The sequence below is a fragment of the Polypterus senegalus genome, chromosome 10, assembly GCF_016835505.1.
Source record: "Polypterus senegalus isolate Bchr_013 chromosome 10, ASM1683550v1, whole genome shotgun sequence".
In the NCBI taxonomy this organism is placed as follows: Eukaryota; Metazoa; Chordata; class Cladistia; order Polypteriformes; family Polypteridae; genus Polypterus; species Polypterus senegalus.
Genome location: NC_053163.1, coordinates 67,734,070 through 67,746,976, shown reverse-complemented (window position 1 = coordinate 67,746,976; position 12,907 = coordinate 67,734,070). Strand labels below are relative to the sequence as shown.

At 39.5% G+C, this 12,907-nt stretch overlaps 1 protein-coding gene across 1 annotated transcript in view; it reads right to left on the bottom strand.

Annotated features, from left to right (window-relative positions):
* The window catches only part of rbm41 (RNA binding motif protein 41), a 75,216-nt gene that overhangs the window by 25,828 nt on the left and 36,481 nt on the right, over nucleotides 1-12,907 (bottom strand). The window contains exon 5 of the mRNA XM_039765897.1: nucleotides 1,689-1,877. Within this exon, the coding sequence (XP_039621831.1) occupies nucleotides 1,689-1,877 (189 nt within the window). The remainder of the gene's footprint in view (nucleotides 1-1,688; nucleotides 1,878-12,907) is intronic.

Below are 12,907 nucleotides of genomic sequence, written 5' to 3'. Positions count from 1 at the left end.
GAAATTCACATAGTCCAGCAGCAGTATACTGATACAAAGAAACAATATTAAATTAAATAGTAATAAAAATGAAAAAAATGAAAATAAAATACTTATGATAATACTTATGTACATGTGATTTCTCAGTGTTTTTATTTTTAATACATTTGCAAAAACCTCAAGTAAACTTTTTCAGGTTGTCATTATGGGGTGTTACGTGTAGAATTCTGAGGAAAAAAATGAATTTAATCCATTTTGGAATAAGACTGTAACATAATAAAATATGGAAAAGTGATGCGCTGTGAATACTTTCTGGATGCACTGTATGCAAACTAGCATAACAAAATGTCAGTTTATTAAAACTGGCTTAATGATACAATGAGTTTGTCTCTTCCATTGTGTCATGTATTTACGAACGTCTGTACACTGAATATGCCTTAGATCCCTCCTTCTTTGTGCATCTTGTTGCCTTTTTCATTGTCCTGTTGTGGATTCCAGACAATGTGACATCCAGACACACCAATGTATGCTGCCCTGTCTACTTAATCTTACGCCAGGTATGTGCCTTTGTTCATTAGACATTCCAGCCCTCTTGTGGATGCTAGACAACATTACGCCTATGCACGGACACAGGACATTTTATTTCTTTATACAGTATATAACTTACAAAGTAGTCATTTTTCTCTATGCACAAAGAACAGCCCACCAACACTTCCTAAAGCAATTTCCTGGCACAAGCATCCTCCCACCAAACACACTGATTTTTAATGTACTCTTGACATCATGTCTGTATTTCTACAAATTAGACAAATCTTTTGCTTTTAGATTTAAGATTTTTCTGTTGAGCATATTATAAACCATGAAAGAAAATGGAAAATATCTACTAAACATTTATTTGTTACACACACATAACTTAAAGTACATTTTTTATTTACTAAATGCAAAAATGATATTAAGGGGGCATGACCAAAAATCTAAATTAAAGTTACCAAGAAAAGACACATTCTGAAAGCAAAACTTCAGTTCTATTCTTCTCTGTGTCCACAGTTAGACAAACTTTACTGACCGAGTATTAGCATACGGTGTAGGTGTAAAGAAAACTAATTTTCCCTGCCCCTGAAAATGATTTATAGTATTTTATTTTGTCCCAAGAGGAAATTTAGCTTTCTACAGAAAAGCAAGAAATACAGAAATATTATAACAAACAACAACCCCCTCAAATACACACAAGAATTGCAGAAATGAAGACACATAGGGACAGCATTGCTTTTCATATTACAACCATCACACTTGCATTTTAAATTAGAAAAACTGCTTGCAAACATTTAAAAAGTCCATAAAAAGCAGAGTTGAGCTGATACTAAAAGTATATTTAGGTATCAATTTTTTTTGCTGAGGAAAGCAATACCTAAGTAAAATGTTCTATACAAGGTTTATCATCTGAGGTTATATTTACAGAATTCTAATTTTAGGACTAAATTATTAGTTATATCCTGAAAAGTATAAACTGAACTGAAGAACTTTCTTTTCTTTTTTCTCTAAAAATGTGTTAAATTATCCCTTAAAAGCACTCCTGTTTTCTTCAATGTCTGTAGCAGTTTAATGCAACTACAGAATTCAAGGTCATATATATATATATATATATATATATATATATATATATATATATATATATATATATATATAAAAAAAATAAATAAATAACTTACCATGATGGTATAGAGACCGAAGAAAGCTATGCCGATCTTCACCCTGAAACATGGCCTTTTCAATCTCCATTTCTCTCCGACTTAGCCCACGACTTCCTGCAAACCTCTGGGGTAGATCTAGCAGTTGCTTGTGCTGGGTAATTTTCTCTTTGATACATCTCAAACGGTCTTCAACTGCACTTGGCTCAGCTCTTAGCCCACAGGTCTAATAAAAACACCAAGCAAGTTAGTATCTGGAGGCAACCTCATTTTTGCCAATATTTTATTCTAAATTTTCCAAACACACTAGCTGTCTGGAATCAGATAGAAAGACAATAGGTCTCATATAAGGAAATATGTTGGTAGGCTTTGATCAAACAAATCTGCATTATATGTTTTAAGTTTGCAACATAAAGTCACTGCCCTTCACTTTACATAGAAATGGCAAGTTATTTTAAAGGCTGTAACTAGATTTCATCCAAAATGTATTGGAATCTATTCCCAATGTGAATACATAAAATTATAATGGTCAAAGACTTTAATTGTGTTTTAAAACCAGACATGGACAGGTCTTCAACTACAGTGACGATAACAAAAATAACCTCACAGTCTGTAATTGAACATAACATCCAATTCATGGAGATTTTTAAATCCAAACTAAACAGCGTATTCCTGCTTCTCACCAGTATATCACAGTTACTTAAGAACTGATTATTTCTTTATTGATATTGTTTATGCCCAATATCAAATCTTGCAAGTATGACACTATTGTTAACTCCAATCATGCCCCTGTGATCATGGAGCTTAAATCACTATGCTCTAAACCAGGCCGATTCAAATGGCGACCCACAGGCTAAATCGGCCCAAAAGCACCCTTCAAGTGGCCTAGCCTGTGGTCCCACCAGAAATGCAGAAAAAAACCGACAGTACAAAGATGAGTGCAACACTCCCTGTAGCCTAGCAATATTCAACCTACAATGCAGCACATTATTTTGCCAGGTGGGTGGTGCCTTAACGGGAATGCCTCATCTAGCCATTTGTGAGATGAAAGGTAGAGCCCACTTATACAGGAGCGGCACCTGGGCATTAACACTGAAGCAGAAGACGAGCTGTGTAGGAGTTAAACGACTCAGATTGTGATTAAAAAGTTGAAGGCGTTTCCCAAGGCCAGAACAGTGGGAGTTGAGTTAGAAGGTAAAGACTCATCAGCTTTAAACACCTGAATTGTGTGCTGGTGTCGTTCCTCTCTGGCTGTTGGAGATGCCTCGACTTTTTACTCATAAGAGGACTCATTTAACTCCTCTAAACTGCTTGTCTTCTGCTTAAGTGTTACGGCCCAGAAGCAAATCACTCTTTCTCTCTCATTCTCCTCTACTTCATGTTCTGCTGTTCCCAAACACCATGCTGCTCTTGTTTGTCTGCCCAAATGCCGCTCCCGCACAGTGTTTTTTCAGTTCCAGCAACTTCTACCCTTTTTCCAGGGGCCTCCCCATCACGTTGAGATGTTTAATTTGCATATTGCACTGCACCTTTTTGAAAGCACAGGGCTCTGTAGATGTCCAGAATCATGGTCCCCTGATGACCTGTCAAATAAGACACACAGGTGCCTCTTCTCTGAGAGAATTTTCAAAATGCCGACTGGCTTTTTTATTGGGTATGCTGCGATATAAACGGTACCCTTCACACCTAAAAAAAAAAAGGTAGCCTTCTGCTTTTCTTTCTCTCCCTACCCTTTAACCATTTGCTCCCCTCTCACCCTGATCTCGTCACTCAGCTCTCCCTAGGGAGGTGTCCTGAGCCCTCACAAAGTGCTTTCTCCCAAGATTTCACCCCAACTTCCATTCTCCACTGCCCATGCAGTATTGAGGCACATCTCAATCTAATCTAATCTAATCTAACAATTCTCAACCTAGGAACATAAAATTGACAATGAAAACCATCGGTTTAACCCTGTCTGGACTGAAAAATACTTGCTTATTTTACCTCCAAATCCAAATGTCAAACTGATGTGCTTAATTTGCAACGCATTGCAATACTTAGAGATTACAATGTGCAGAGGCACCACATTGAGAAACAAGACTTTACACACAAACTTTCCTGAGGGATCTCAGGAGAGGGCTGCAGAAGTGCAGAGTCTGATTGTATCTTCCAACCAGAGCTGTACTGCCATGGTGTGGTCGTGCACAGCCCAAGAGCGAGCTACAGCATGTTTACTTCATGTTTCCTGGATCTTGGCAAAGAAGAAACGGCCACTCACATACTCAAAAACCGTAAAAGACTGTATGCTGGCCGTTGTGGACAAGGTGATAAGTGATGAAAAATTAAAACGAGTGTGATATCTGCTATTAAAAATGTACCCCTGTGAGACATTTCAAATATTCCCAGCATTGAAATTCTTGCTACCGATGTGTTTGAAACACTGTTCGAAGACATGAAGAAAGCCAATGTCATGTCTATAGCAGTAGAGGAGTCCACAGACAAAACTGATATTGCACAGTTATGCATATATGTCTGTTTTGTGACAGTAAATGCTTCTGAGAGGAACTCCTAAGCTTACTCCCGTTAGAAGGATACACAACTGACAAGATAGTCTTTTAGAAAATTTCAGCTTTTTTCAATGACAATAGTCTGGATATGAAATGTGTGTGGAAGCTTATGGCGGATGGGGAGGCATCCATGGCCGGAAAAGTCAGTGGTTTGGGAAAACGTTGGTCTAATGTTGCACCTCAGATGATATTCTTACACTGCATTGTGCATCAGACAGTGTTGTGTGCAAAACTAACCAGGGAGCTCAAAACGGCAATGGACAGCATCAAGGCTACAGTTAATTTTATTCGCTCCACATCAAGATTCCAACAGTGCTTATTCTGAATTCTATTGTCAGAAATGTTTGCTGGCGCTCGACCTGCTTTTGCACAATGATGTCAGATGGCTGTCCCAAGGTACAGCATTGGAGCGTTTCTGTGATCTCAAAGAACAGATCACAACTTTCCTCTGCAGGAGCCAGCAATAAAAGGCAGAAATACACCTGAATCATATACTGGATGACAACATCATGGGTGATGTATGCTTTCTGAGCAACATATTCAAACACCTCACTGACCTAAGCGTGGGACTGCAAACTATAATTGAACTTGTGGCACAGATGAACGCATTCCATGTCAAACTGGACCTTTTCATGACTGACCTGAGCACAGGCAAATTACTGCATTTTCCAACACTCCAAAAATGCATCTTGTCCCCGGCACAAATCACGGATGTGATGACAGAGTTCATTGTGTGCCTGAAAGAGAACTTTGCTGGTTGATTGGATGGATTTGCTCTGCCCACAGAAGGTGATAGGTTTTGCCAGACACCCATTCGTTGTTGCAACACAAGGGAATTTATCCACTAGAGCAAAGAAAGTGATCCCCTCCATTAACAAGGGGAAATTCATACTTGAAGTTGTTGACTTGCAGTCATCTGTAACAATGGCACACTAACGGGCCTGTGAAGTTTTGGACTGAAGTCAACATACATCAGTTACCTAATGTTATGAAATTAGCAATCATCATGCTCAGTATGTTTTGATAGACATACACATGTGAACCAAGCTTTTCACACATGAACGCAATAAAAAGCAGATTCCGTGGCTCCCTGATTGACAATACTCTTTACCAATCCTTTTGGACTGCACTGAAATCTTATGAGCCAAATGTCACTGCTTTCTTTCAGAGCAATAAATGCCACTTCTCCCATTAAGAAAGTCAACTGGGTAACTGCAGCCTACTACATATTGTGACGACCTCTCGAATATGACACCTACTGACATTTTGATTGGGTGTGTCACAATATAAATGGTGCCCTACCACTGCCTATTGTCTGGGTCACGAGGACACTTCAAAAATAATAAAAACAGATCACCTACTATGGGCTGTCTGCCTCTTGCCTGCCCTTTATGTTTTCACTCCCTTCTCACCCTGATGCTGGCTTCCTACCTAACTCCAATGCTTTTTCTTGCCAACCACACCCTCCCCCTTTTATTTGCTTGGAAGCACTGGTAATTATCCCTGCTTCTGTCACACAGGTTTCTCTAGGGAGGAGCCCTAAGCCATCACACAGTGCATTCCCCCAAGACTCCACCAGCACAGCCCATGCTGTATTGAAACACCTCATAATATCCACATAATGTGGGATATGTAAGATAGTCAAGCCTAATCACACATGCAGTGATTTATAATGAACCCGTGTTCCCTCAGAATGCAGTAGAAAGAAGATAGTTCTCTTTAATTCTTTTAAATGCACTTTTTGATGTACCTGGGTCATATATGACCAGAATATTTATTTTAGTTATTACTAGTAACTAGCCAACCCGTGGCGTACCATACGCCGCATAACCAGGCCGGTTTTTTAATAATTTTTAAGCACTGGGATAAAATTAACATTTGAAAAATCGGTAATGTAATAAATCAGCAAGAAAAGCAACATTGTAACAATGCACAGAACGAAGTTGCAATGTGTTTTTAAATGCATGTTGAGAAATCTCTGCACTCGGAACATTTTTGAACAAATCGTGCATTCAAAGATCTGTTTGGAATCGTTTGCTCAGTGGAGTGTGTGTTTAAATGTGCTTTGAGATATTTCTGGCGTGTGAAGGTTTTGGAGCAGTGTTGACACTGAAAAGAATTCATCAGGGAATGTGTTTTGAGATGGTTAGTAAGGTATCTGCGTGCGTGAAAGTGTTAGTCGCAAATTTTGCATACAAATCTTTGTGTTGAATGGATCTGCATATGTGGAGATCCATCTCACCCGTGAAGTCCTCGGTACAAAATGTGCAACTGAGAGTGGTGAGGATTTTTATAATTGAGTTTCCTCCGCAGGGTGTCTGGGCTTTCCCTTAAAGATAGGGTGAGAAGCTCAGTCATCCGGGAGGGGCTCAGAGTAGAGCCGCTGCTCCTCCGCATCGAGAGGAGTCAGATGAGGTGGCTCGGGCATCTGATCAGGATGCCTCCTGGGCCTCCCTGGTGAGGTGTTCGGGCACGTCCAACGGGAGGAGGCCCGGGGAAGACCCAGGACACGCTGGAGGGACTATGTCTCCCGGCTGGCCTGGGAGCCTGGGATTCTCCGGAAGAGCTGGAAGAAGTGGCGGGGAGAGGAAGTCTGGGCCCTCTCTGCTTAAGCTGCTGCCCCCGCGACCCGACCTCGGATAAGCGGAAGAGAATGGATGGATGAATGGATGGATTCTTGTAAGTCTAATCATTATCCTCTAATGAAAGTCCCTGGCAGGGGCTGAAAGCTCAGGAATAAAAACTACTTTATGATACGCGATTCATTTTCTCCCTTTGTGGATCTCCGGCTGCAAATATGCAAACCGTATCACAGACCTTCTCTTCCATATATATAAATATATATATATATATATATATATATATATATATATATATATATATATATATATAAACACAATTTCAATTTGAGATTCTGAAATTTCAAAACTTTTTATAGTGCACTATATTTGAAGTATTCCATTGAGAATGGAATTTTCCTGAAAATGTCCCTAAAGAATATGTACCAATTTTAAACAAAACTGTTTCAGTGGGAGCAGTGTTGTTTCATGTGGACAAGCAGGAACAGTGGTCACAATACTTGCTTTTCACAATATACAGTGCATCCGGAAAGTATTCACAGCGCATCAATTTTTCCACATTTTGCTATTTTACAACCTTATTCCAAAATGGATTAAATTCATTTTTTCCTCAGAATTCTACACACAACACCCCATAATGACAACGTGAAAAAAGTTTACTTGAGATTTTTGCAAATTTATTAAAAATAAAAAAATTGAGAAAGCACATGTACATAAGTATTCACAGCCTTTGCCATGAAGCTCCAAATTGAGCTGAGGTGCGTCCTGTTTCCCCTGATCATCCTTGAGATGTTTTTGTAGCTTAAATGGAGTCCACCTGTGGTAAATTCAGTTGATTGGACATGATTTGGAAAGGCACACACCTGTCTATATAAGGTCCCACAGTTGACAGTTTATGTCAGAGCACAAACCAAGCATGAAGTTAACGTAATTGTCTGTAGACTTCCGAGACAAAATTGACTCGAGGCACAAATCTGGGCAAGGTTACACAAAAATTTCTGCTGCTTTGAAGGTCCCAATGAGCACAGTGGCCTCCATCATCTGTAAGTGGAAGAAGTTCAAAACCACCAGGACGCTTCCTAGAGCAGGCCCGCTATCTAAACTGAGCGATCGGGGGAGAAGGGCCTAAGTCAGGGAGGTGACCAAGAACCCGATGGTCACTCTGTCAGAGCTCCAGAGGTCCTCTGTGGAGAGAGGAGAACCTTCCAGGAGGACAACCATCTCTGTAGCAATCCACCAATCAAGCCTGTATGGTAGAGTGGCCAGACGGAAGCCACTCCTTAGTAAGAAGCACATGACAGCCCGCCTGGAGTTTGCCAAAAGGCACCTGAAGGACTCTCAGACCATGAGAAACAAAATTCTCTGGTCTGACGAGACAAAGATTGAACTCTTTGGTGTGAATGCCAGGCGTCATGTTTGGAGGAAACCAGGCACTGCTCATCACCAGGCCAATACCATCCCTACAGTGAAGCATGGTGGTGGCAGCATCATGCTGTGGGGATATTTTTCAGCGGCAGGAACTGGGAGATTAGTCAGGATAAAGGGAAAGATGACTGCAGCAATGTACAGAGACATCCTGGATGAAAACCTGCTCCAGAGCGCTCTTAACCTCAGACTGGGGCGACGGTTCATCTTTCAGCAGGACAACGACCCTAAGCACACAGCCAATATATCAAAGGAGTGGCTTCAGGACAACTCTGTGAATGTCCTTGAGTGGCCCAGCCAGAGCCCAGACTTGAATCCGATTGAACATCTCTGGAGAGATCTTAAAATGGCTGTGCACCGACGCTTCCCATCCAACCTGATGGATCTTGAGAGGTGCTGCAAAGAGGAATAGGAAAAACTGGCCAAGGATAGGTGTGCCAAGCTTGTGGCATCATATTCAAAAAGACTTGAGGCTGTAATTGCTGCCAAAGGTGCATCGACAAAGTATTGAGCAAAGGCTGTGAATAGATAGATAGATAGATACTTTATTAATCCCAAGGGGAAATTCACATAGTCCAGCAGCAGTATACTGATACAAAGAAACAATATTAAATTAAATAGTAATAAAAATGAAAAAAATGAAAATAAAATACTTATGATAATACTTATGTACATGTGATTTCTCAGTGTTTTTATTTTTAATACATTTGCAAAAACCTCAAGTAAACTTTTTCAGGTTGTCATTATGGGGTGTTACGTGTAGAATTCTGAGGAAAAAAATGAATTTAATCCATTTTGGAATAAGACTGTAACATAATAAAATATGGAAAAAGTGATGCGCTGTGAATACTTTCTGGATGCACTGTATGCAAACTAGCATAACAAAATGTCAGTTTATTAAAACTGGCTTAATGATACAATGAGTTTGTCTCTTCCATTGTGTCATGTATTTACGAACGTCTGTACACTGAATATGCCTTAGATCCCTCCTTCTTTGTGCATCTTGTTGCCTTTTTCATTGTCCTGTTGTGGATTCCAGACAATGTGACATCCAGACACACCAATGTATGCTGCCCTGTCTACTTAATCTTACGCCAGGTATGTGCCTTTGTTCATTAGACATTCCAGCCCTCTTGTGGATGCTAGACAACATTACGCCTATGCACGGACACAGGACATTTTATTTCTTTATACAGTATATAACTTACAAAGTAGTCATTTTTTCTCTATGCACAAAGAACAGCCCACCAACACTTCCTAAAGCAATTTCCTGGCACAAGCATCCTCCCCACCAAACACACTGATTTTTAATGTACTCTTGACATCATGTCTGTATTTCTACAAATTAGACAAATCTTTTGCTTTTCGTTAAGATTTTTCTGTTGAGCATATTATAAACCATGAAAGAAAATGGAAAATATCTACTAAACATTTATTTGTTACACACACATAACTTAAAGTACATTTTTTATTTACTAAATGCAAAAATGATATTAAGGGGGCATGACCAAAAATCTAAATTAAAGTTACCAAGAAAAGACACATTCTGAAAGCAAAACTTCAGTTCTATTCTTCTCTGTGTCCACAGTTAGACAAACTTTACTGACCGAGTATTAGCATACGGTGTAGGTGTAAAGAAAACTAATTTTCCCTGCCCCTGAAAATGATTTATAGTATTTTATTTTGTCCCAAGAGGAAATTTAGCTTTCTACAGAAAAGCAAGAAATACAGAAATATTATAACAAACAACAACCCCCTCAAATACACACAAGAATTGCAGAAATGAAGACACATAGGGACAGCATTGCTTTTCATATTACAACCATCACACTTGCATTTTAAATTAGAAAAACTGCTTGCAAACATTTAAAAAGTCCATAAAAAGCAGAGTTGAGCTGATACTAAAAGTATATTTAGGTATCAATTTTTTTTTTTGCTGAGGAAAGCAATACCTAAGTAAAATGTTCTATACAAGGTTTATCATCTGAGGTTATATTTACAGAATTCTAATTTTAGGACTAAATTATTAGTTATATCCTGAAAAGTATAAACTGAACTGAAGAACTTTCTTTTCTTTTTTCTCTAAAAATGTGTTAAATTATCCCTTAAAAGCACTCCTGTTTTCTTCAATGTCTGTAGCAGTTTAATGCAACTACAGAATTCAAGGTCATATATATATATATATATATATATATATATATATATATATATATATATATATATATATATAAAAAAAAAAAATAAATAAATAACTTACCATGATGGTATAGAGACCAAGAAAGCTATGCGATCTTCACCTGAAACATGGCCTTTTCAATCTCCATTTCTCTCCGACTTAGCCCACGACTTCCTGCAAACCTCTGGGGTAGATCTAGCAGTTGCTTGTGCTGGGTAATTTTCTCTTTGATACATCTCAAACGGTCTTCAACTGCACTTGGCTCAGCTCTTAGCCCACAGGTCTAATAAAACACCAAGCAAGTTAGTATCTGGAGGCAACCTCATTTTTGCCAATATTTTATTCTAAATTTTCCAAACACACTAGCTGTCTGGAATCAGATAGAAAGACAATAGGTCTCATATAAGGAAATATGTTGGTAGGCTTTGATCAAACAAATCTGCATTATATGTTTTAAGTTTGCAACATAAAGTCACTGCCCTTCACTTTACATAGAAATGGCAAGTTATTTTAAAGGCTGTAACTAGATTTCATCCAAAATGTATTGGAATCTATTCCCAATGTGAATACGCATAAAATTATAATGGTCAAAGACTTTAATTGTGTTTTAAAACCAGACATGGACAGGTCTTCAACTACAGTGACGATAACAAAAATAACCTCACAGTCTGTAATTGAACATAACATCCAATTCATGGAGATTTTTAAATCCAAACTAAACAGCGTATTCCTGCTTCTCACCAGTATATCACAGTTACTTAAGAACTGATTATTTCTTTATTGATATTGTTTATGCCCAATATCAAATCTTGCAAGTATGACACTATTGTTAACTCCAATCATGCCCCTGTGATCATGGAGCTTAAATCACTATGCTCTAAACCAGGCCGATTCAAATGGCGACCCACAGGCTAAATACGGCCCAAAAGCAACCTTCAAGTGGCCTAGCCTGTGGTCCCACCAGAAATGCAGAAAAAAACCGACAGTACAAAGATGAGTGCAACACTCCCTGTAGCCTAGCAATATTCAACCTACAATGCAGCACATTATTTTGCCAGGTGGGTGGTGCCTTAACGGGAATGCCTCATCTAGCCATTTGTGAGATGAAAGGTAGAGCCCACTTATACAGGAGCGGCACCTGGGCATTAACACTGAAGCAGAAGACGAGCTGTGTAGGAGTTAAACGACTCAGATTGTGATTAAAAAGTTGAAGCGTTTCCCAAGGCCAGAACAGTGGGAGTTGAGTTAGAAGGTAAAGACTCATCAGCTTTAAACACCTGAATTGTGTGCTGGTGTCGTTCCTCTCTGGCTGTTGGAGATGCCTCGACTTTTTACTCGCAAGAGGACTCATTTAACTCCTCTAAACTGCTTGTCTTCTGCTTAAGTGTTACGGCCCAGAAGCAAATCACTCTTTCTCTCTCATTCTCCTCTACTTCATGTTCTGCTGTTCCCAAACACCATGCTGCTCTTGTTTGTCTGCCCAAATGCCGCTCCCGCACAGTGTTTTTTCAGTTCCAGCAACTTCTACCCTTTTTCCAGGGGCCTCCCCATCACGTTGAGATGTTTAATTTGCATATTGCACTGCACCTTTTGAAAGCACAGGGCTCTGTAGATGTCCAGAATCATGGTCCCCTGATGACCTGTCAAATAAGACACACAGGTGCCTCTTCTCTGAGAGAATTTTCAAAATGCCGACTGGCTTTTTTATTGGGTATGCTGCGATATAAACGGTACCCTTCACACCTAAAAAAAAAAAAAAAGGTAGCCTTCTGCTTTTCTTTCTCTCCCTACCCTTTAACCATTTGCTCCCTCTCACCCTGATCTCGTCACTCAGCTCTCCCTAGGGAGGTGTCCTGAGCCCTCACAAAGTGCTTTCTCCCAAGATTTCACCCCAACTTCCATTCTCCACTGCCCATGCAGTATTGAGGCACATCTCAATCTAATCTAATCTAATCTAACAATTCTCAACCTAGGAACATAAAATTGACAATGAAAACCATCGGTTTAACCCTGTCTGGACTGAAAAATACTTGCTTATTTTACCTCCAAATCCAAATGTCAAACTGATGTGCTTAATTTGCAACGGCATTGCAATACTTAGAGATTACAATGTGCAGAGGCACCACATTGAGAAACAAGACTTTACACACAAACTTTCCTGAGGGATCTCAGGAGAGGGCTGCAGAAGTGCAGAGTCTGATTGTATCTTCCAACCAGAGCTGTACTGCCATGGTGTGGTCGTGCACAGCCCAAGAGCGAGCTACAGCATGTTTACTTCATGTTTCCTGGATCTTGGCAAAGAAGAAACGGCCACTCACATACTCAAAAACCGTAAAAGACTGTATGCTGGCCGTTGTGGACAAGGTGATAAGTGATGAAAAAATTAAAACGAGTGTGATATCTGCTATTAAAAATGTACCCCTGTGAGACATTTCAAATATTCCCAGCATTGAAATTCTTGCTACCGATGTGTTTGAAACACTGTTCGAAGACATGAAGAAAGCCAATGTCATG